Here is a 24,318-nt window from a genome sequence, read left to right as displayed (position 1 = left end):
AGGTGGGTATCCTTCTGCCGCCTTTAGAATCTCTGAGCCTCTCTCTCGGGCCTCATCTCTTTCTCTAGGCCTTGGACTTTGCCTTCAGTTATATGCACTTTAAATTCCATCAATAAAGGAAAAAACAAAAACAAAACTAACAACCTTTGTGGCAAACTAAATCTCTCCCACTGCCTGTCTCTCTCTCCATGCCCAGTAGATTCTGCTGCGCGCTCCCTCTGAATGGACCGCGGGGGTGGCCATCTTTGAAAAGGGAAGTTTGGGAGATATTTGTGTCACCTTAGTTGTTTGTGAAGCTTTCTTTGCATGCTTTCTGAGAACATGTTTTTTACCCCATCCAGCCTCCCTCACTCCTTCAGAAGAATCAAGATAGTCCTGTCTTTTCTGTATCCTCCAGTGTCATGAGCGGCTTATTTTGCCCTTAACAAAGATGGCTCCCAGACGGTTCCTTGCTCAGTTGATTATGTGCCGCATGTCTGCTGGTTTGGCCTATGCTGCTTCTGCTCTGTGGGCCCTGACTGCCCGTGGTAGAGAAACCCATATTGGGGTTGGTGGTCATAATGGGAGAGGGAAAGGGTGGCCCTTTGGGACTCTTGATAAAAATGTTAAAATTTGAACTTGCGAAGTCTTCCAGCCTCTTTCTGGAGAAATCATGCCAATAAACTCTCTGCTAGGTGTTAGTGTCTAGCTAGTGAAAAAAAAAATGTGTCTGAGGCAAGTAGAGCTGGTTGGAATGCTGAATTAGCAGCAGCCCTTCCATCACACGGCCCTTGGAAAGCAACTCATGAGATAGAGAGAGCGTCTGCCCCAGGCATAAGCAGTGGTTGGGTTTGTGCATCAGTGTTCACGTGTCAGGGACTGGGGTTTGGACCAGGTAAGGGATGTGGGATGAGCAAGGGACAGACATGGAGTGCTCTGAGGAAGTCACTTCTCCACTCTGGGCCTCAGTTTCCCTCATCTAAATGACAAGAGAGTTGAGCCTAAGGGCCCTTTCCTTTCTAAGACCCCCTTAATATGTGGCTGGACATAGGCGTGGCTAGTGTCAGGTTACCCTGCTTTCTAGAAAGAACCTTGCAATTTGGTCTCCCCTGAAATATTCTTGGAAACGTGGAAGCTCCTGGAAGCTTCACCTGTGGGAATGATGTAACACCTTAGAATACTTTCATGACAAGCTTCAGTAGTGAAGGTGTGTTATAAATCACAGATCTACTCTTTATGGGGAGAAAAGGCACCCCAAGATATAATAAAATCACACTTAAGAATGCACCAAGCCTTTAAAAAATATATTTAACAAAAAAACTACCGTTTTCTGATATAATAATAATATGCCCGTAAATCACAAACTATTAATTCCTCATAGCTAGTGTTGTTTTTACACTCGGAATAGGAGCTTAAATGAAAAGTTTTAAAATAACAACAGCTACAGTTTCACAGAAAACTTTTCTTTTTTCCACTTAAAAGTCGCTCCACTTCTGGGAAGCCCACTCCTGTGTGTTGACATGGAATTAAAGATCTGAAAGGGCCCCAGAGATGAGGCTCCAGAGAGATGAAGTCATCTGCCCAAGGTCACGAGCCAGCTGGTCCCCGAGCCGAAGCTGGAGCCCTCTGCCACCACCGCATCTTGTCAGGGGGGTAACAGACAGCGCTGTCCCCATTCACACTATTCCCTCGTCATTCTGGAAGATGCTGCCTTTTTAGAAAAGAACAAGTGGATCTAAGATAGTGAGATAAGTAAAACCCAAAGCCCACAGAGGTGATGGTTCCAAATGCAATGGTAAATAACAAGATAACAGTGTCCACTGATTGGCTGCACACACAACACGAGAATTAAGGGCTAAGACAGCTAGTGTGACAGCCTCACAAGGACATCAGGAGATCCGAGGTGACAGCAAACTTCAGAAGATGCCTTATAAGCGATAACCATGAATTCCGGCACACTGAGTTTCTTATAACTGGGTATATTTGTGTGGTTTTACCCTTCTTGGCGGGTGGGGCCAGATGAGTTAAAAGAGGAGTTCAGAATCCCTCCAGCTGCTAAGAGCACAACTGCAGTATCCTGACTCCAGGGTAAGAAGGCTTTCCGTTAGATTCATTCTTTCATTCATTCAGTCTTTCAACAAATATTGGTTGAGCACCTATTATGTGCCAGGTACTGAGCTAGGCTCTGGGCATGCAATGGTAAGTGAAGGTGACATGGTTGCTGTCCCCATATTGCCGTCCTCCAGCCAGATGGAAGAGCCCAGGGCACGGGATGGGAATGGGACTCAGAGAGGCTTTCTAAAAAGTCTAGCTAAATTCTTGGATTGCTGTACCAGAAAGCTAGCTCTCTGCATTCGTTCATATATTTATTCAACAAGCATTTATTGAGAACCGCCCTCCCGTGTGACAAGCACTGGGTCCCTCCCATGAGGACTGTGACAATGAGGGCATCAAGTTCCCTGACCCAAAGATGCTTGTGTTGGAAGAAATACGAGGCTGAAGATACAGAGGACAGGCAGGTACTGAACCAACTCAGCATCACCTGCCCCCAAATAACAGACCTCCCCAGTGGGCCAGGAGCCCAGGCTTTCCAAGCCCAATGCCTCAGTCCAGTGTGTTTACTGGTCTGTGCTGAACCAGCCACGGATGGGTGGGCACAGAGCCGCACCCAAGCTAGCCAGGCTCAACGTCACTTTTTCTTCTAATTCGTCTTGCCCCGAGGCCCCTGGGCGCCCAAAGCCTTGCCTTTCCCTTCTGAGCACAGACAATTCAGTCTTTTCTTTGTCTGCTAGCCCCACTCAGGCTCCTGAAATCTTTGTTGGCTTCTGCTGGACCTGAGTTTGTAACAGAAATAGCAAATGCCTTCAGGGGCTGACAAGTAATAGAATGGGCTAGAAGGGATTATGCAAATGGAGAGCTGGAGCCGCTGAAGGGGGAGCCTTTACTCCAGCAGAGCAGGAAGATGGGCCACCATGGCCAGAACTTCCCACTTTTCAAGAAAAGCCACGTAATAATAATACCATTTTTACTCTGCCCAAGAATGCTCCTCTTCCCAGGAATGTACCCCTTAAAATGACGATAATAGCTTCCATTCAGTGAGCTCAGCATGTCTGGGTCAGCTCTAAGCTAGATAGGAATCAACTTGTTGAATCCTCACAACAATCCCCGGAGGAAAGTGCTGTAATCATCCCAGTTTTACCGAGACGCATGCTGCTGGAAGGGGACGGAGGAAGGACTCTGTCAGGGCAGTCTGTCCCCAGCCTGTGCTCTCCCTTCTCCATTCGGGCTGGCTGGCTGGTTACACAAAAGCACCGTCTCTCACGCTGCCCAGGGTCAAGGGGTGGGTTGGGTAGAAGAAATGGAGTCCCTGGAGGCCCAGGATCTGAGACAGTCTCCCCACAGTGACATTCAAGCTGCGAGAAGAAATGGCAGTACAGAATTGCGAATCACCCACGTGACCTCTTCAGGCATCTACTCAGCTGCCAGCCCTGTTCTGGGGAGGTGCCATTCTGAGGGCCAGGAGTTTGATTTTGTGTCACTCTGGCTGCTATGGCCCCCTCCCAGGGTCTGGGCATCGCACCCTGACCGGCGCCTGCCACTGGACTGCAGCTCAAGCAGGGGTTCCACTCCCGCCTCTGAACAGGACCCTTGGTCATCATTCCACAGTCACATGGAGACAGGAGGACGAACGCTTCTTTTTCTCAGGGAGCCAGCTGGGTTTTTCCAGCAGATTCCAGAATGATACCCCTCGTCAGACTCTCAGCCCAGGAGGCAAGCCTAGTCCCTCCCCTTCTCTCCCTCCCCGGGGTCAGCCATCATCTCTCTCCTCTGGTGTGGACCAGACCCCAGCCACATCCTGTCAGGGGCTGATGTTGCATCTCCTTAACAACAGGCACATCCTAGGAGGAGGAGGAAGGAGGGCGAGAGAACACAGGCTGGTTAACTCCACAGATAATGCCAACCCTCTCCTTCAGCGCTTGTTGTCTGAAGTGGCCGAAGGGTAGGCCATCAGAGAACAGTGAGAAGCAAGAAGAAAAAACCCTCCTGGGGGAAGGGAGCTAACATTTACAGAATGCCTGCTGTGTGCCAAAACCGTACATCTCCATTAATCCCCAAACCCATCCTATGGGATAAATGCTATTATTCTACTTTATGACCAGAGAAACTGAGGCTTAGAAACAATAAGTTACCCAAGGTCACACGGCTAGTTAAGTAACTGACACCTGGGCAGATTACTTAACCAGGTATCACTCGGCATACGCTGGACACCAACTATGTGCCAGGCATGGTTCTAGTGGCTTGGAATGTACATCTGTGAACATCACCGGCAAAGATTCCTGAAAGCCCTGGTGACATACAGCAGGCATTAAACAACATAATAAGTAAAGTATATAGTATGTTACAAGTTAGGTGGGAAGGAGGAAGCAGCCTTAAGGCAAATCAGGAGCGCTGAGATAGGCAGAATGCCATCCTAAATAGGGTGGCTCAGGGTAGGCCTTGCTGAGAAAGAGGTATTTGAGGTAGGTGAGCTGTTTTGAGCCTCAGTTTTCTTATCTGTAAAATGGGGATAATACCTACCACATAAAGTTTTTACATTAAACAAGATGATATAAAATACTTGACATAGGGCCGGCCTGGCACCTAGTAAGCCCTCAATAAATCAGAAATGTTATCAATATTACTAAGTAGCAAAGTTCAGGATGGAGCCTAGATCTATTCAGTACCAAATCTCATGTGGCTCCCAGCACAGCCTGCCATGGCCCAGGTCAGCGGGGGCCCACAGTGTGGGAGGTTTGGAGGACGTTGGCCGCCCACAGGGAGCTGAAGCAATCTCGGGACCGAAAATGGCCATGAGGGAGCAGACCAAACCTTCCCGGGGCCTGGGCTGTGCTGAAGCGTTCAACTTCGTTCTCACACGGTGCCATTTCCCAAGAAAATACTCATAAAACGCGGTAAACCCAGCAGGGAGGGCATGGCACTGACTGAGCTGCACGGAGCCGGAGTCACCAGGAGCTAGTGAACCGGCCCAGGGATTCGACCCCGACCAGCACAGAATCCCAGATCATTAAACACAGAGGCACCTGAGACGTCATCTAGTTCTGCCCCATCCATCTCAGATGTAGAAACGGAGGCCCAGAAATGAGCAGCGACTTTCCTGAGGGCCACAGCCTAATTGGGAATCTGACTCCTGCCTGGGACTCCTTGCCTCACTCTGCCTCCTTCTCCAGAAAACTCAAAGTATTTCAGAAGCACAGCTGCATCAAGCATTTTAGAAATATGAGGGCCGGTGCTTGTCCTTTCTATCCTGCTGACACAGAATCAAAGTCAGGGGAAGTGCCCACCAAGTGAATCCAGGCACCGTGCTTGGACCGTGGAACACAGCCAGGACGAGAGAGCCAGGGGGAGGTACCAGGTGCCGAGAGGGTCCCGATCAGCTGAGAGAGGGGAGGCTGCAGACGGGGTCAGGAGCACAGGGGATGAGGCTGGGGACAGAAGGAGAATCTGTGTCACCCCTTCCCAGGAAGTCCTGCCCGGAATCTCATGACCTCAGCATGCCTGCCCACCTGCCTTCCAGAAGGGGCCCAGAATAATTCCCGTAAAGGTAACTCATTGTCCTTCTTCAAGGCCAGACCCAGAGAAGTCACGAAGGATTTATCCCCCAGAATCATTTAACACCCCCTGCAAAAAGATCTAAGGGCTGACTCTCCTCGCCCAGCCCAGCCCTGCGTGTGGAGCTCCGGGGGAGGGACAAAAGCACAGTCACGTTCCCAGACTGCTGGTGGGGACAAGCAGAGGGACACGCTTAGGCCGAAGGGAGGAAAGCAAATCCCACATATACCTTCTCTGCACTTTCCAGTCCCCAAGCTCAAGATGTATAGGCCTTGAAGGCAGACACAGAGAGGACAGAGGGAGAAGGAAGCCGGGAGCTCGCAAAGCTTCACCCAGGGCAGAAGGTGTCTCGTGTGTCAAAGACCACATTCTTTCTTACAGAGCTGATCCCCAAACCCTGCAGCCCTCCCTCCCTCCTTCTTTCCTTCCATCTCTCCTTAAAATTCTCTCTTCACCCTGAGACTATGGGATCAGATGGACTCAGGCTTGAATCCCAGGCACCCCACCAACGCACTCCGCAGTGGCCTTAAACAAGCGGCTTCACCTCTCCGAGACTCGTTTCTTCATCCACTGCAAATGGAGGCATAACCTCATAGAGCTTTTGTGAGGCTTCGTCGAGATAGAGCGTATAAGGTGCTCAGTACACTGCCCAGATCGTTAAAATGCAGATATTATTATGAAATCTGTTCCAGGCCCTTTAACCTCCTGCTTTCGCTTCTAGCAGTGCCTGATTTTACAACAATCCATAAGTCATTAACTGGGGCGATGTTAGACCTATAAGAATCTTTCCCAACTAGACACAGCCATCACTCACAGTTATAAATGTGGAGTTCATTTGGGGACCGGCCTACACAGCATCTTCCCTTTGAAGAGCTCCAGTCCTGTATTTAGACCTGCACTGGGGAGCACAGGGCCAACCAGTATCCCTCCATTCACCTGCTTCTCCACGGTCTGCGAACATCCGTCTCAAGCCAGGCAGCCCTCTCCCTCACCTCTGATCCATCAGTCATCTCCCTATACACATCTTCTCTGTATCCATCCACTTATCCGTCCGTCCATCCACCTATCCATCCACCCATGGTACTTCACCCTCTAGGACCCCAGGGCCAGACTTTCTGGGCCAAGCAAGGATGTGTCAGCCCCACAAGGATTTACCACCTCAAAGTAATGGTGCCCAGGCAGGGGCTGAGTAGGGTCAGGATGTACACTTCCTCCCCTTCCCTCCCCTCCCAGGTGGAGATCATGAGCAGGGCCACAAGATCACGGCCGGGGCAACATTATCAAAGCTGCCTAGTGCAGGGGATGGCCTGGGGTCACCATTTAATTCAGTTACTCGGTGACCACTTACCTGTCTGTGTCTGCGTCTGCCTAAGCTGCTTCTCAGTGGCACGTTGCCCCAGGGGCCTGAGGACCTCATGTCTGTATGTTCTTGTCTCTTCCTGCCAGCCTGTGATGGGCTGCACTTCTCGTTCACCTGCCAAGGGTGAGGCACTGCACCAGGCACTTGGGGTGGGGGAGGGAGATGGTAGAAATAAGTAAGACAAGATCCCCGCCGCCCCCCGCCAAGAGTTCAAGGGGAACTGGGACAGGAGGAAGGCCATCCCCACCACAAGGCCTTGTAAGCTGTGTATAACATTTCCCCTTCCAGGGCCTTGCTCAGCACAGCTCTCAGGTGGTAGCTGGTCCGCAATCACTTTTCCATTACAGAAATCGATAACTTGAATTACTCCAAAATAACCAGCCCCTTCGTGCCCCTGCAAATCTAATTTTTCTGTGTCTGCATTTGCCCACATGCTTCTCTCTGAGCCTGAAATCTGTCTTCATGAGTCAATCCAGGCAGAACGGAACCTTTTGTCTAACTGTGACACACAGGAACAGAATAAGAGATGGATTTGGGATCGGAGACTTAGGTTCAAGCTTTCGCTCCGACACTAACTAGCTGTGGGCGCTCGTGAAGCCACTTAACCGTCTAATTTCCTCATCTATAAAGTGAGAATTCAAATATAACCACCCACAAGAGCGTTAAAGAGCAAAATGGGATAATACTGTACAGGAGCTCCTCGCATATATTAGGGGATCAGTGAACCCTTGGATTTTGCTTGTTCTATGCAAGAATCTGGAGCCTGGCTATAAATCTACATCGTGAGACCACAGTATAATGAGATCCTAGTGTAACTCCAGCAATAACAATACCTTACATTGGAGAAACAGATTATCATTTACAAAGATGCCTTCTCACAACGCTCCCATTCTGCAAATGACAAGCTAGACTCAGTGTGGTTAAGCGGTTGACCAGGGGTCTGCGGACCGGTGCAGCTTTCTGACCCCCTCCATACCCTTCCACCTCCTCCATCATCCCTGTCAAAACCACGAGTCCCTGTGCAGCTCTGGGACGCGAAGTTCTGCGGTCCAGCAGATGCTGAAGTGACAGGCCCTTTAAATAGCCTCTTAGAGGAAGAACTGTGCGTACAGCACAATCTGCTCTCAGTGCCGCCGGGAGAATAAATCCTCCCAAAGTCGCCTGAGCAGGGTTCTGTGGAAACCTCGGAAGGCTGGACTTTGAAAGGAGGGAAAGAACACCTATTTCATGCCAGGCACATTCGTGGCCAGCTTCTCACCGGCTCCTCAAAACCAGTTGTTCTTAACCTTTTGGGGGGGTCACATACCCCTTTGAGAATCTGCTGAAAGCTGTGGATTCTCTTCCCCAGTTGAAGGTACATCGTTCTGCATACAAGGGCAAGGGGTCAAGATTAAGAGCTCCTGGCATAAACCTGGGCTGTTCTAAGATTCCCTTAGGTACCAGGGACCTTCTTTTTTAAGTGCCCCACCCCTCATCATATCAAACATTTCCATACACATCCACAACTCGCACTAAATCACACACACACACACACACACACACACACACACACACACACACACACCTCGAGTTAAATTGCAGTTGACTGTTTGACAATGTTACATTTTGTAGATATGTAATAAAACATTAATTTCAGTTTTGTGCTTTTCCTATTTTGAAGCCAATGAACTTTCTTGGTAAATTTCATTGAAATGTATCATACTTGTAGAAAATATGCAAATCTTAAGTGTACAGCTCCATGAATGCTCTGAACGTGAGCACACCTATGTAACTGCTGGAGAAACAGCTCATCAGGAGTCCCCAGAAGCCCCCAGGCCCCCTTCCACTCGCTGCCCCCCACCCCAGGGCAGCCGCTATCCTGACTGCTAACACCATAGATTAGTTTTGCCTGTATTAGAACGTGTTATACGTGCAATCATAGAGTTCATACTCATTTTGTGTCTGGCTGAATTCATGGAACCGATCGACTTTTCCATTCAGGTCTCAGATATCTTCAGAGGCCTGTGAAAAGCTCATAGGCTCTAGGTACCGTCGAAACCAGGGGTTCTCAACCTTGCCTTCGCTCTAGAATCTCTAGGGGAAATTTTAAAACTCCTGATGCCCAGGCTGCACCCCAGAACAATGAAATCAGAATCCCTGGGGACAGGACCAGGCATCAGTGGTTTTTCTTGCTCCCCAGGTAACTTTGATTACGACCAAGGATGAGAGGCACTTGTCTAGGCAATTCTGTAAAGTACTAGTATCCCAATTTTACAGCTGGGGAAACTAAAGCTCCAGGTCTTTCCACCATATGCAACTGTCATGAAGCCGGAGCTCCAATTTAGGTCTGACTTGGGGCGCTCTTTGCATTGCCTTCACCCATGGTAAAGCCAAAACCAGGTGTGGGTGCCTCCTGCCAGACACCTCGTCACTGTAAGTCCTTCCAGAGCTATGGAGAAGGGAGGTCATGTTTCCCAGGCTGCAAGACCCCCAGGAGAAAGGCAGCACCCCGGTGGCTGGCCATAGGGAGAAAGAGTCACCACAGACTGGACTCCATCTTTGCCCCACGCCACTCTGGAAGTCCCAGAAAAGTCCTTGCAGGTGGGAGCAGCTGCTTGTTTGGGGGTCGCGGAGAAGTTTCCCAGCCGCTGAGATGCTCTGGCCCGATCTGCTTTGATTTGGGGGTGCAGTGCAAGATGCCACCACTCGGTGGCACCATGAGCTTCTGTAAACCCTTTGGTTTTCACACACACCCCTGCCTTTGGCCAAAGGAAGCCAGAAAGCGGAGTCAGGGGACAGTGATGGGGGAGCAGCAGCCCAGAGCTGCCTGAGGGTTCCTCTGCTCCTGGGGCCTGATGGGGCCTGTCTCTGGCTGGCAAGGAGGTTGCAGGGATATGGCTGCCACTTCCCCCATAGCTGAGCCAGCAGAGGAAAGCCAGGCAGAGAAGCCGCGCCTCAGCCGGCTTCTCCCCTCACTGCCTTTCACCAAGCTGCCCCTGTGGGCCCCGCACGCCCATGAGGAGCCCAACCACCCACACTCCCGTGATGCCCTGGGCTTGAAGGTACCAGACCTCCCTTGGAGCCGAGGCACACCTCCAAGTCCTTCCGTGGGTTATCTGCCAAATCCTCACCCTAGGATGGCTGAGAGGGTCTCTGAAGCTGGTATAGTCTTCCCCACAGTTTGGAGTCAGACTGTCTGGATTCAAAGCCAAGCTCTGCCACTTTCTAGTTGTATAGTTTTGGGCAAGTTACTTAACTTCTGTGAGCCTCAGTCTTTTCATCTGTAAAGTGGGAATAATAGTCCACACCACAGAGGGTCGTTGTGAGGATTGAATGATGAATTATGTAGAGTCTTAGCCTAGTGCCTGGCACATAGTCAGTGCTAAATAAATGTTAGCTACTATTGTTTGTTTATTATTACTACTAATAATAATGTTGCAAACAGGACAGACAAAATGAACCTACCTGCATGTTAAAGAACAGCCTCCATTGTGACAACCCACCCACACCCCAGATTTCAGCAGAGTCAGCAAGTCCAGCTGCCCCTTAGAAGCAGAAAGTACAAACAGGGAAGAAACGCAGGGTCCTGTTCAGAGAGGGGCCACCCCCCAGACCCCCACCCAGAGGTGGAGCCATTGTTCCCATGGTCTGGTGGGATCCTCTCTTGTCCCACAGACCTGAATGTGTGACCCCGGCCATCCTACAGCCTCGGGCAACCTCCATTAGGGTGTCATCCCCAAAGTGTCAGAGTGAGCACTGGGTCAGGAGACAACCTTGGTTCTAAACCTGGCACTATCATCAACCAGCTGTGTGACCTAGGTCAAGTAACTCACCCTCTCTGGGCCTCCATTCTGCCTCACCTAGATGATCTTTAAATGTCCTCCCACATCTGTGCCACATGGTTTTAGCAAAGTATCTGGCACACAGTAGGTGCTCATTAAATGTTATTTATTTTTATAAAAGCCAAGACACAGGGCTTCCCTGGTGGCGCAGTGGTTGAGAGTCCGCCTGCCGATGCAGGGACACAGGTTCGTGCCCCGGTCCGGGAGGATCCCACGTGCCGCGGAGCGGCTGGGCCCGTGAGCCGTGGCCGCTGAGCCTGCACGTCCGGAGCCTGGGCTAAGACACAACTCTACTAGGTTCCAACACCCACATACTTTTCTTTAGAACCGAGTGACCTGTGTGATCCAACCCCGAACAGATATGAGCTCAAGAAATGGGTATTTATCTAATTAATCCATGACTTGATTTTTTTTTTTTTTTTGGCGGTACACGGGCCTCTCACCGTCGTGGCCTCTCCCATTGCGGAGCACAGGCTCCGGACGCGCAGGCTCAGCGGCCATGGCTCACGGGCCCAGCCGCTCCGCGGCATGTGGGATCCTCCCTGACCGGGGCACGAACCCGTGTCCCCTGCATGGGCAGGCGGACTCTCAACCACTGCACCACCAGGGAAGCCCCGTGACTTGATTTTGACCTGGCTTTCAGTCTAACCTGTTCCCCCCACGTAAGGATCCCAGGGCCTCATAAAGCCTCCAGATTAGGGATGCAGAGTGTCTGCCTCCCACTAGACTGCAAGCTCCAAGAAGACAGGGACCGTCCTGCCCGTGTCAGGGCACCGCCTCTTCAGGAGCACACTCAGCCCTGCCTCCTCGCCGTGGTCCTGGGGCACAGATCTGGCCTCCCACCACCGTGGGGGAGAGAAGCAGCACAGAGCCTCAAGCTAGGCAAGGCCTTTTATTGGAAAAAGAAATAATAAAGCAAAAGGCCACCACATCGCCTACGCCCAGCCCTCCCACAGGAGACGCACAGGTCAGCCCCAGCCATACGGTGGGCCAGGGTGGGTATAGGGGTAGGGGCTGTGCTGGAGCCCAGTGGGCTGCAAGCTCACCCGGGGCATCCTTGGACCGGCACCCACTTAGGTTCAGGGGCTGGGCTGCCCTCTCCAGCTCTCTGGAACTTTCCTACACGCTGCTCCTGCATCCAAAAGAAAACCAGACCCCTCTTTGGTTCCAGAGAGCTACCTGGCTAGCTGGTCTTTCATATCCACTCTAGCACCTCCTGCCAGCTGAGGCAGGCAGTCTCCTTCTGTCCATCTTCAGGCACCAGGATGGGGCTGCTGGGTGTCGGCAGCCAGGGCCTCATTGGCTGGACACCCCTCTTTCCTTTCAAGAAAGGAATCTGCCTCTTCCCCTGCGGGTTAGCAGCTCCTTTGACCTTCCAAAGAAGCCTCACTTACACAGCCTTAGGGAGCCCCAGAGCCTGGGCGGGCTGAATATGCAGTGTCCATGGCCCCGTTGCCTTGTCATGAGGGACTGAGAGGGGGGCACGGAAGGCCCTGGAAGGTTGGCTCTGTTCTTCTAGAACCCCAACTTCTTTTTTGTCAGAATGTACACAGTACAGTCAGAAGGTGGGGAGAACCTTGCAGGTAGGGGAGAGGCCAGGAAGAAGAGCCACCTGGCAGCCCAGGCAAGGGGCAAGGGACATTTATTTACAGGGGGACAGGCTGGACCCACACAGAGAAGCAGCCAGACCGTGGTGCACGAAGATAAGACAGGATGCAGAGGGGGTCATTGGCCCAGCAGCCAAGGGGAACGTACAAGTGCACTCACATACATGCACACACGCATGTGTACACACACTCACACAAGTGCACTCACCATGCACTCATGCACACACCTGCCCTCACACACAGTGCACACAGGTGCATCATGCATAGTGCACTCACATATGTGCACTTACACATGTGCCTGCGTGCACACACACTCATTCTCACACACGTGCAGGTTCTAATCTCAGGAAGTTGGCTCCAGTTCTGGCGGTTAAACCCCCCAAGGCTACATCTCTCCATGAGGCATTTCTCTAGACCCCCATATAACCTCCCAGAGCCCCAGGCCATGTGCCCCACCACCTGCACCTGGTGGCCTGCGAAGTCGCAGGACTTGGACGCTTCTTGGCAAGGCTAAGATGACCTCCAGGCTCTGGGTGGAGGACAGGGACACCATGAGTCTAGAAGAGGTCAGGAGGGGGCTGAAGAGCTCCCCACTGCAGCGCCCATAGGCTGACCACTCCTGTCTCCCCAGACCTTGAATCCGGTGGAGGCAGGGTCACAGACAGGCAGAGGCCCCGTGGTGGCATCAGAAAGAGCGGACACTGGGAGACGGCCATGGGGAGCAGGGCCCTGATGGAGGGAGTCCTGGTGGATGCGGGATTTGGGGTGAGGAATCGTGCAGGATGGGAATTCTCTACGCGACAGACCTGGATCCTCTTCTGGGGTGTTGGGAGGGGAGCTGCAGAAGAGAGGGGCTGTCCAAATTGTGTTGTCCTCACCCCAGCCTCCCCCTGGAAAACCTGCCTCTGTGTGACCCAGACCAGCCCCGTAGGGTAAGAGCCAGGTCAGGAAGTGGACCGTCCTGCCAGGGGGCGAGGGGCAGGGGGCGCCGTTGATGGCCCGCAGGCAACACTGGGCGGGTCACCCTCCCTCCTGCCCTGGGCAGCAGGGTGGGCCCAGAGAACGACTCAGAAGCGGGTGCTCTGGTAGCGTAGCCGCCGCAGGTCTGCAGGGCCCTCAGTCCAGTCGTACACCTCCCTGCAGGGACTCTCGGCCAGTCACCGGCCACCCGCCCCGCCGCTGCTGCTGCCGCTGCCACTGCTACTGCCACTGCTGGAGCTGCCACTGCTGCACCGGTCCTCGTAGATGGAGATCTCGATCTGGGGCGGCGTTAAGGAGGGATGCAAGCGGACAGGAACTGGCTGATAGAGGCCAGCAGGGAAGCGGGAGGCAGAGCTGGTGCTGGTTCCCAGACAGGAAGGACTCAGAGGCCCGGGGAGCCAGACCCGAGCCCCTCCTCGCACCTGCGCTCACTCAGCTCGGATGCTCCTGCCCACAGCCAAGACCAGGAGCTTGCATTCTAGTGCGTCTAATCGCCGTGTCCCAGGCTGGGGATGTGCCCAAGAGGGGGTGGTACTGCACAGGAAGTGTGAGGACTTGGGTGTCCTGAGTTCAGATCTCAGCTCACCCATCTCATCTGTAAAATGGGGATAATAATAGAATCTTGGGGTTACTGCAAGGATTAAATGAAATAAAACATGTAATGCACAATGCCTGGCACATAGTAAAGTCGCAAAGACGAGAAGAGGCTGTCCCTGGGCTTTGTAAGCATGAGATTCTGGGATTTGCATTTTCTTTACTCTTTTCCTGTCAGTTTTCCAGTAAAAGTTATTTTTAAACAATTCTACCCTCTGCTGCTGACTGGGGGGCAGGATGTATGTACACCTTGACCAGGTGGAGTGAGCAGACCTATAACCCTCTGGAACGCCAGCCTCCCACCGAGACCTCACTTTTCTCATCTGTGAAAGGGCAACAACAGGACCTGCTCATTGAACGGGCTTCAGTGAGGGTTACATGCGAGAGCATTGACGAGTGGGCCTGAGCTCAGATCCTGGCTCTGGCGGCCACCAGCTGGGCGGCCCTGAGCCAGGGTCAGCTACAAAGGCAATAAGAAGAGTTAGCCACTTTATAGGGGTCTTATGAGAAGTACATGGACTCATATTTTCACAGCACTTACTATGATATCTGGCATATATTAAGCACTGATTAAATGCAGCTCAATAAAAGCGAAGCCTAAAATGCACAAACAGCACTAACTTGGGGTGGAGGCAGGGGCCAATGACCAGGGGTGTGGGGAACCCTGGGAACTCCCTGAACAGAGGCCCCGAAGGTGGTCCCATCTCCCAGCAGCCTCACCAGGGGCCCACTGGCCGGCAGCTCTGCGCCCTCACACGGAACAGCCGGAAAGGATACAACCCTCATCCCACGCTCCACGGGGTCTGTGAGCAGGAGACCTCGGGGGGCAAAGACCTTCTCGTTTTGCTCCTGGATGTATCGGGAGATCTTCTTGAGGACCTGCAAGGACAGGGACCGGTTGAGGATGAGGGTGGAGCACAGGAGCCCTGGGGGAAGGGATGCGGGGCTGTGGGGGAAGGAACCACCTTCTCATAGTGGGTCTCCATGCAGAGGAAGATGAAGTAGGCCGTGGCACAGGCCAGGCAGCCCTCGAGGTAAGAGCTGCCCCCAATCTTCTCCGCCTCTGCGTAGAAGCTGTTGAGGGTCTTCACAGTCTCCTCAAAGAGCTGCCGCTCGATCTGGAGGGAGAGAGGGACAGGGAGCCAGGCCCAGGTCAGCCTCCCTGGAGGTGGCAGTGGTGGGCCCGCACCAGCGTTGGGGTTGGCGGCACACAGGGAAGACCGGCGAGGCTGCAGGAGCACATGGAGCGCCACACAGGGAGTCAGGAGACCTGGGGTCCAGTCCAGACTTGGCCATCAGCTAGCTGTGTGACCTTGGACTGATGACTTAACCACTCTCACCTCAGTTTCCACATCTGTAAAATGGGAGTAAGAATGACTACTTGACCTCCCTTGGAAACAGAAAATTCCCATGAAATCCAAGATGTGAACATTTTCTGCAGTGGATCAGGCAGGAATTCCAGTGACTTTGCCACACACACACACACACACACACACACACACACACACACACACACACACACACTATTGTGGTGGCTGTGAGAGGGCTCAGGACCTGATTAGTAGGGGCTCTCCACATTTGGAGAACATGAGACTGATTGGGTAAGACCTCAGGAGTGTCTTTCCAGGAGGAGGCACTTCCTCCCAGTTAAGAGGTCACCCAGGGGACTTCCCTCTTGGCGCAGTGGTTGAGAATCCGCCTGCCAATGCAGGGGACACGGGTTCGAGCCCCGGTCCGGGAAGATCCCACATGCCACGGAGCAACTGAGCCCATGCGCCACAACTACTGAGCCTGCGCTCTAGAACCCGCGAGCCACAACTACTGGGCCCACGTGCCAGAACTACTGAAGCCCTCGCGCCTAGAGCCCGTGCTCCGCAACAAGAGAAGCCACCGCAACGAGAAGACCGGGCACCACAACGAAGAGTAGCCCCCGCTCGCTGCAACTAGAGAAAGCCCACACGCATCAACAAAGACCCAACGCAGCCAAAAATTAATTAATTAATTACTTAAAAAAGAAAACAACAGGTCACCCAGAACAGGACAGCCCCATGCATCTGGACAACTGAGAAGCTATCCTGCCTGCATCCAAAACCATAATAGCTAATATTCACTAGGCACGCTCTCTGTGCCGGGCACTTTTTATGTATTCTTTCATTTAACCCTCATAACAGTCCTATCAGAGAAGTACGACTCCCACCCCCGTTTTACAGGGGAAGCCTGATGGAAGCTCTGCTCTGTGGTCCAGACCACCATCATCTCTGACCTCTTTAAGTGGTCTCCCTGCCCCCAGCCCTGTCAAGGGAGACTGTTAAAGTCAGTTCATGTCATAACTCTGATCAAGAGCTTCCCAAGTCTCCCCATCTCTCTCCAAGTAAAATGCAAGGAGTCCTTACATGCCTGTGAGGCCCTCCAGGGCCCGGCCCTGCAACTCCTCTGATCCCATCTCTTGTTCTCTTGACTCCAGCCACACCGACTGCCCACTGCTTCCTGAAAATGCCACAGGTCCTTTGGGCCTGTGTCCTCAGCTGCAGTACTTTTCCCCAGACACCCCCTGCCCTGGCTCTTCCTTTACTTCCGCTTAGGTCTCGCCTTATCTGACAGCACCCCGCGTCCTCTGCCCAGCTCCCCATTTGTACTTGACCTCCTCTCTTATATTTCCAGTATTTGCTACCACCTACATATTTTCTTGTTGCTTTTTAAATTTTTTTGTATCCTCTAATAGAAAATAAGGTCCATGTGTTCACTCCTACATCTCCAGTGCCCAATACATTGCAGGCGCCTAATAAATACTTGCTGAAAGCTGCATGGGGCTTCCCTGGTGGCGCAGTGGTTGAGAGTCCGCCTGCCGATGTAGGGGACACGGGTTCGTGCCCCGGTCCGGGAAGATCCCACATGCCGCGGAGCGGCTGGGCCCGTGAGCCATGGCTGCTGAGCCTGCGCGTCCGGAGCCTGTGCTCCGCAGCGGGAGAGGCCACAACAGTGAGAGGCCCGCGTACCGCAAAAAAAAAAAAAAAAAAAAAGCTGCATGAACTTGGCCAAGTTTACACAGCTCTGACCCAAGTCTGTGCCCTTCACCATGCAGCCCTCCACTGGAGCCTGGAGTGGAAGGTCATGCTCCAAACTCAGTAGGTATCAGAGTGTCTCTCATCCCATTTTTTACATTCTTTAAGCACCCCCCTCCCCCTCTCACCCCTACAGGACCAGAACTGCCCATCACATAAAATTAGGGACCTCCCATTCCTGTCTAGAACAAAAGCTCTCCCCCCAAATAGTCAGAAGCTTTGGGGTTCCCAGCCACTACTTCTATAAAGATCTGGAGTGAACATATAGAGAAAATTATGTCCATCCTGTCTGGGACCCAAGCCCTGCTGCTGTATCTCAGGGATCACCCCCGCGCCAAAGGACAGGCATGCTAAGATGAGGAGATCTACATGGCTCCCCAAAAGCTGTTTAGGGGTCAGATCAGCAAAGGCCACCCCTGCCCCACCCTCCCAAACTCATTCAAATCTGCCTGGGCTGCTGAATGAAAGGTCATGGTCCTTCTTCTGCCCTCCCCCAACCCCAGGCCAGTTCTAAGGGGGTCTGGGGTGAGGGCTACATACACCCAGGACCAGGAGCAAAACTCAGCAGAAGAAGCTGATGCCTTGCAAGGGGCCAGTGGTCCATGAAACAACCAAGTAGCTGAGTTGGAGCGGGAGGCTGTGGGCAGAGCCCTCGGTTGACGGCCTCTGATGCCACCGGCAGACCCTGTGATGGAGCATCAGGCTCTCGCCTCCGTCCGAGGTGGGGAGAAGGAGGGAAAAGCACCCTCCAGCCCTTCCTCCAGGGCTCTAAGCTCTCCCTGCGAAGACTCTGATCACCCAGGCACCCAGTTTTATCTATATCTGTACCCACCAAGGAAACAGGAGTCCTGTGAAAAAGCAGAGAGTCGGACACCAAGGCCCTTTCGGCCCTCAGTCAGTTTGGCACGTCACTTCCTCTTCCTGGCCCTGAGTTTCCTCTCTTAAATGAGAGGATGAACTAACGCAATGCTTCCCAAACATTTATGCACATATGAATAACTTCAGGATCTGGTTAAAATGCAAATTCTGAGTCAGTAGATCCAGGGTGGAGCCTGAGATTCTGTGTTTCCAGGGGACGTTGACGTTGCCTGTTTTGGTTCAAGGGCTTAGTTGTTCTCAGTTGTGGTACACACTAAAATCACCTGAGCAGCTTTTGAAACATAGGCATACTCAGGTCTCACCTCCAGGAGATTCTGATTCAAATGGTCTGAGAAGCGAGAGGGTGGTCCCAAGCAGCAAAGACTACCACTGTCCTATTCTACCCAAGCTGACGCCCTGCAAGGTTTCCTCAAAAGCTCCCAGGTGATTCTAACGGGCAGCCCAGCATGAGGATCATTGTACCAGGAGACCAGAGATTCTCAAAGTGGGATCTGTGAACCACCCAGTTCCACATCACCTGGGGATTCCTCATTAAAAATTAAGATCCTCAGCCCCGGACGCACAGTGGAACCACCCAGGGAAATTTAAAGCAATGCTGATGCCTGGGCCCCAGTCCCAGACACTCTGATTTAATTGATCTTGGGTGTGGGCTGGGCATTGGGATTTTTTTAAGCTCCCCAGGAAATTCTAATGTGCAGCTGGGGTTGAGAAGTGTTTCTAAAAAGAGATTCCTGAACCCAGTCCTGCAACTGAGTCAGCATCTCTGATGACACCTAGTATCATCCAATAAGCAAATTCCAGTAAGACCCAGGAATTTGCATTTGTTTGACAAGCTCTCTAGGTGATTCTCTGAAATTTGAGAGCCACTGAACTAGAAAATCTCTGAGGTGTTTCAGCTCTAACTTCCTAGAAGGTGACAGCAAGACAGTGTTAAGGACATTATTTAGTTCTTCCACCTGAAGCGGCTGAGCAAGTTGTTTCCTATACTATTTTTTTCTCGGAAAAATATACGTATTCTAATAAGCCCCTCAGTTCCATCATAGTCTATGATCCAACTTTAGGAAAAGACATCCTTACCCGGCTGTCCAGCTCTGGGGGGAATTTGGTCTGGAACTGACAGATGGTCCCATCGCTGTAGTCTCTCTGGATAAAGACCTTGGTGGCCAGCGAGGCACTTCGCCGGAGCTCCTGCAGATTGTGGACCTGGGGAGACGTTCAGGAGACACGCACTCAAGGTGATCATCCTTCTACGTTTGTCCAAGACTGAAGGGTTTATTGGCGTGTGGGCTTTTCATTGCTAAAGTCAGGAAAGTTCCCAGCAAACCAGGACAACTTGTCCACCCCACAAATGTTCAAGGAAGGTTGCGGGAAGCAGGCTTGTTGAGTTTACTCCAGAAGATGCCTCTAGCTATCCCAGAAAGATCTAGAAAAATCCTAAAGCAGAGCCAAAGCTGAGCCAAAGTGAGAGTTTCTGGAACCACCAACAGAGCCAGGAACAAATTTTAACGAGAGGAAAACACTTCCTGGTGGCTAGCCCAGATCCTCTCTCTCTTTCTCTCTCTCTCTCTCTCTCTCTCTCTCTCTCTCTCTCTCTCTCTCTCTCTCTCTCTCTCTCGCTCTCTCTCTCTCTCTCTCTCTCTCTCTCTCTCTCTCTCGCTCTCTCGCTCTCTCTCTCTCTCTCTCTCTCTCTCTCTCTCACACACACACACACACACACACACACACACACACACACACACATGCATGGTGGGGTCTTTCACTCTTTCATTCATTCAGCAAGTATCAAATGTTCACAGCTTGTCAGGCTATGGCTTGGGGACCCCAGCACTGGACAAGACTGATGCCTCGGACCCATCCCACCTAGTAGAGCTGACAGGGTTGCTTGTGGGGCAGAGGAAGATGCGATGCACCCATGAACTCAGAGGGAGACGGGTTCAGGCCAGGTTATGGCTTAAGTCAGAGACACCACAGATTGTTTCCACGTCCAGCACATCTCATCACAGGAAAGAAGGGGCCCATAGACATCCAAATTTCCCAGAGAAAATTGTGGATAAAGTGGGCTGAGGCCAGAAAATGAAGAAATCTCCTGCCCTTGTAGGAAGGAGTGGGGTGACTTCTGTTCCTTGTCCACACCTGCAAACTTGACATTGACACAGACTCTAGCATTTCAGAGAAGTGGGCTCAATTCCACGGAAGAACTGGGCCTCTTTCTTCCACTTCCAGCCTCCATCACCCACATTTGAGACAAGCTTCCCACTGGGTGAAATATTCCAGACATTGGAACCACGTGGAGCCCAAGCCCCAAAGGCAGAGTGAACACAGCCAGTTCATCCTGTGTAATTAAGGTGAATCCATTCAGTCACTCAGCTTTCATTTATTGAGTCCCTACTATTGCCAGGCTCTGGGGATGCTGAGCAAAAGACAGTCTGTGAGCTCCAGGGAGGAAGACAAGTAAATATACAATGAATCAGACTGATAAATGCTGCGGAGAAGTAGCATCTCCCCCAGAAACGCTTACTCAGAAAAGGCTCCCTGAAGTCTGTGTGGAGTCATAAAGGAGCTACCAGCGGTGGTGGGGGGGGGGGGGTGAGGGAGGGAAGAAAAGGCAACCCAGAGGGAGGAGCTTGTGCAAAGTTAACGGAGACAGCAGAGAACAAGGTCTACTCCAATGACTGGAGGCAGATTTCAGCAAGACTGAGGTTGGTTTGCAGAGCAGATAAGAGCAGTAGACGATGAGAGTGTAGAGAAGGCAAGGGTTAGATCACAAAGAGCTTGACAAGTTCCTACTGGAGCGGAGGGTTTAAGATGGAAGATACTTAAATTGCTTAAGAGCTGGGGGAAGAATAAGTAAAGAGAGAAAGGTTTTCAGTGTGGTAGTAGGATCAGATGACAGGTAGATCAAGGTCCTGGGATGGTGCTAACAAGACTTTCTTAAATCCCAGTGAATTTTGCTCTATGTAAGAGTGTGATCCTATATTGTAATAGGATGAAATACTGGATAAGGGCTCCTATAGTCCTTGATTCCCCCAATCAAGGTTTTAATTGAAGGAGTCCCCTTGACATTTAGTAGGATCCTATGATAGCTTTGAAAAATAAAAAATGCTTTGGTAATATAAAAATGTTATTCATCAGTGTGTCTGCTCTGTCTGGTTAAGGTTTCATACAGTTGTATTTTCAAAGGAAAAGGAAGGGGCTGTGACCTTCCTCCGACATTCTAAACCAACCTACATGAGCCTGTCAATCTTGAGGATGGACTGCCCTAGCCCCAGAAGGATCATTCTGGTAGCTTCGTGAGTGGTGCATGGGAAGTGGGCATGACTGGGGTAGGGGGCCAGGTGGAGGGATGACTATCTTTGTAGTAGTCCAGGGGAACATTAAAGTGGGTCTAACTTAAGAAAAATAATGGTGAGAATGGAAAGAAAAGGAAAGAACAGTGCTTCAGCCATTCTGAAATGGGCTCAGCTTCTTCCCCTCCAATATCCTCCTTTGTCTGTGACTGATGCACACATACTGTGTGCTACCATGAAGGTATACGTCTCTAGTGACTGCCTAGCTGTTGACTACAGCCACTTCTTCCTCTTGGTCACACAGCTAGATTAATTCCCAGCCTCCCTTTCAATTAGGTGTGGCCATATGACTGAACGGAATGCAAATGGAAGTGATGAATGTCACGTATAGGCTTGGCTCATAAAGACCACCACTCCTCTGTGATTTTTCTCCCCTCCCACAGAAACCAAGAGAGCCATGTGTTGAAGACAGTGGAACCACAAGCTGAAGAGAGCCTGGGTCCCTGGATCACTGCCTAGAGGAGAGCCACCTACTGATAAGGAACGCCGGGCTGGGACTTTACTGAGCAGGAAATAAACCTCTATTTTATTACACCATTAAGATTTTAGGGGGCTACCTTACAGAGTACAGTCCCATTTCCTTTTGGCTTTTATCAATGTGTTCTCAAGTAGCCAGAGTGGGAGGGGTCAACATGCTTTCCAAACCCAACAATATCCTGAGCCTTAGAACACTGTCCTGGCTCTAGATGACTAGGGATCTTCTTCCCTCCCTGGAGAGTGTCTGTGGGGTCTCGAGGAGGTGCTAGAGGATGGTATCAGACACATTTTGTATACCAGAGCCCTAGTTTCCCAGATCTACTTAGAGCACACAGACTCTAAGACTCTAACGCATCTGTAGTTAGTAGGATCTAAGGCAAGGCAGGGTCTCCTGCCTCTTACTTCTCACCTTCCTCAACCCTCCCCTCTCTCCCATCACCATCCGCCAGCTGCTGGCAGCTGAGTCAGGACAGGACCAAGAGGCCCTGCATGAGGAAGAAAGAGAAAATCAGTGGTGAGATCTGCTGACACCAATTTTTGAACTGCATGGCAGGGAAAAGGAGGCTGCCAGGAGAGTGGGCATCCCAGGTCTCACATTTAGGGTCTGTACACTTGACAGAGTCAACTTGGCAGAGGCGGGAAGCAGCGAGCACTGGAGGGCAGATGAGCACCCCCAGGCAGGTCGGACTAAGACAAACAGGAGGCCCCATCTGGCCCACATCTCCATGCTCGTTAAAAACCAACGAATTCCAGAGGACGTTTTTGAGACTCAACTCAAGAATCAGAAGGTTCCGCTGATGAGCCGACACCATCCTCCCTGGCTGGGGAGTGAGGATCCTGAGTCACAGGCAGCCGAGCCGGGCTCAGGATGGAAACCCAGGCGCAGGGCCTCCTCCTCAGGCTGCACCAGAGCCCCAGCCCAGCGCATTGTCAGCTGCTTGTTAATTTCATGCCTCAGAGATCAAACCTCCAATGCCTTTCTTGGCTAACGCTACTTGGGTGCATTTAAAAATCTCTGAGGGGCCAAACTCCACCACTTGGACAAGCCCCTCCCAGCCAAGCATTTCCCAGTTGTCCTTGGCCATCTGGACTGGTTTCCAGGGCAGACCCTGCTCCCATGACACACATTCGCAGAGGTTTGTCACACAGGAAATGGGCTCATTACAGTTTTCCAAATGAGGTCAGTGTATGGCTCAGGAGGCTTCATCCCTCCTCTGAGGTCCTCACACACACCCCTCCCCTAATGCTAACTCCTAAACAGAAATTAAGGAGTAGAAAATATCCAGTTTCCATGCCTTCCATCCAGGGATATCCAATCTTTCTCAATTCTCTCCCTCTGTCTCTTCTTCCCTCCCTCTCTCCCCTCTCCTCCTCTCAAAACACTTTCTGCTGGAGCTGAGGACCTCCCATTCAAAATCCTAAGAGAATGGCCACAGGAGCTTGGCATGAGGTTTTCCTTCTCCCAACAGGTTTTTCCTGGTAATCTTAACACAGTCCTAACAGTAAAAACAGCTTGGGGAAAATGACTCGCTCTGCAGCCCAGATAACGTGAACGTCCTGTGCCTTGGCAGAGCTAAGGCTTCCTCCCTCTGTGCTGCCATCAGAGTCCACCCAAGGCCAAATTGGGAAATGGGCAATATTTGTCCTCAGCCCCTCAACCCTGTGGGCACTCCTCCATCCCTCTGCCCTCAAGCTGAACCAGCCAGGCCAGTCAGGGTAGCTGCGTCCCCATACTCCAGCCCTTCCAGAACTCCTTTGCATCCTTCCCCCATCAAAGTCTTATATCAGGACTCCTAGTCCTCTACTCTCTACTGGGCAACACAGTTGGCTAATTGGATACACCTGGATGCAGCAAACAAAGCACTGGCCAGGGAGGCAGAAGACTCAAGTTCTAGTCCTGGCCCTGCCACTTTTTAGCCATATTTTCTTGGATAAGTCTCAGCACTCCGGTTGCATCATCTGTAAAATGGGATAATGATGCCTTCCTTGGCTCCTTCGCAGGGATTAGGCAAGCTTCTGAGCCTCGGTTGTCTCATCTGTTAATTGGGGATAATGACACTATCCTCGCCTACTTCACAGGGTTGCTCTAAGGCTCAAAGGAGATCACTCATGTGATAGTGCTTTGTATACAGGAAAATGCTATATTCACAGAACATTATGAGCAGAGCTAACAGCAGGCTAACAGCAGCCTCCCGGAAACACTGCCTCGACCTAGAGATGTAAGCCTGCTGGTTAGAATCTGTGAACCCTAGCAGACCTGAGAGGGAGATTTGCCGGGACAAATGGGCCTCATCACAGATGTGGCCACCTTTCCTGCCCACACTGCTGGCCCAACTGTCCCCACGTGGCTGAAGTCTCCCCTTCCTGTCCAACACCAGCAGCCTCTCCGCTGCAGTCTGCCAGCCCTGTCTGGAACATGACCAGCTCCTTGGCCATTTCTCCTTTGTTCTTCCTCCTCTTCTCAGTATCTCTGGCACTTTCTGAGCACTCTGCCTTCCTCCACCCTAGAAACCAAGCTCCATGGGTCTGCACAGGGCTTGTCCCCTCACAGGGTCCTGAGGGACGAGCTCTCCTAGCTAACCCTGTGCCTTGTCAGAAAGC

The 24,318-nt window shown here is 51.7% G+C and overlaps 2 protein-coding genes across 4 annotated transcripts in view; one reads left to right on the top strand and one right to left on the bottom strand.

Annotated features, from left to right (window-relative positions):
• The window catches only part of CRTAC1 (cartilage acidic protein 1), a 154,398-nt gene extending 132,570 nt beyond the window's left edge, over window positions 1-21,828 (top strand). Inside the window, exon 15 of one of the 3 annotated variants that reach the window (XM_032607785.1) lies at window positions 21,624-21,828. In XM_032607785.1, the coding sequence (XP_032463676.1) occupies window positions 21,624-21,646 (23 nt within the window). In that variant the 3' untranslated portion in view covers window positions 21,647-21,828. Of the gene's footprint in view, window positions 1-341; window positions 659-18,954; window positions 19,011-21,623 lie in introns of those variants that run through there. The other 2 variants (XM_032607783.1, XM_032607784.1) reach the window with 2 other exon arrangements.
• Window positions 11,650-24,318, bottom strand: part of GOLGA7B (golgin A7 family member B) — a 36,179-nt gene continuing 23,510 nt past the window's right edge. Inside the window, exons 3-6 of the mRNA XM_032607792.1 lie at window positions 18,971-19,096; window positions 14,918-15,070; window positions 14,730-14,831; window positions 11,650-13,636 (exon numbers count right to left, since the gene is read on the bottom strand). Of these exons, the coding sequence (XP_032463683.1) occupies window positions 13,535-13,636; window positions 14,730-14,831; window positions 14,918-15,070; window positions 18,971-19,096 (483 nt within the window). The 3' untranslated portion in view covers window positions 11,650-13,534. The remainder of the gene's footprint in view (window positions 13,637-14,729; window positions 14,832-14,917; window positions 15,071-18,970; window positions 19,097-24,318) is intronic.

The sequence above is a fragment of the Phocoena sinus genome, chromosome 16 (genome assembly GCF_008692025.1).
Source record: "Phocoena sinus isolate mPhoSin1 chromosome 16, mPhoSin1.pri, whole genome shotgun sequence".
NCBI classification, from domain to species: domain Eukaryota; kingdom Metazoa; phylum Chordata; class Mammalia; order Artiodactyla; family Phocoenidae; genus Phocoena; species Phocoena sinus.
This window is presented reverse-complemented; position numbering and strand designations above follow the sequence as displayed.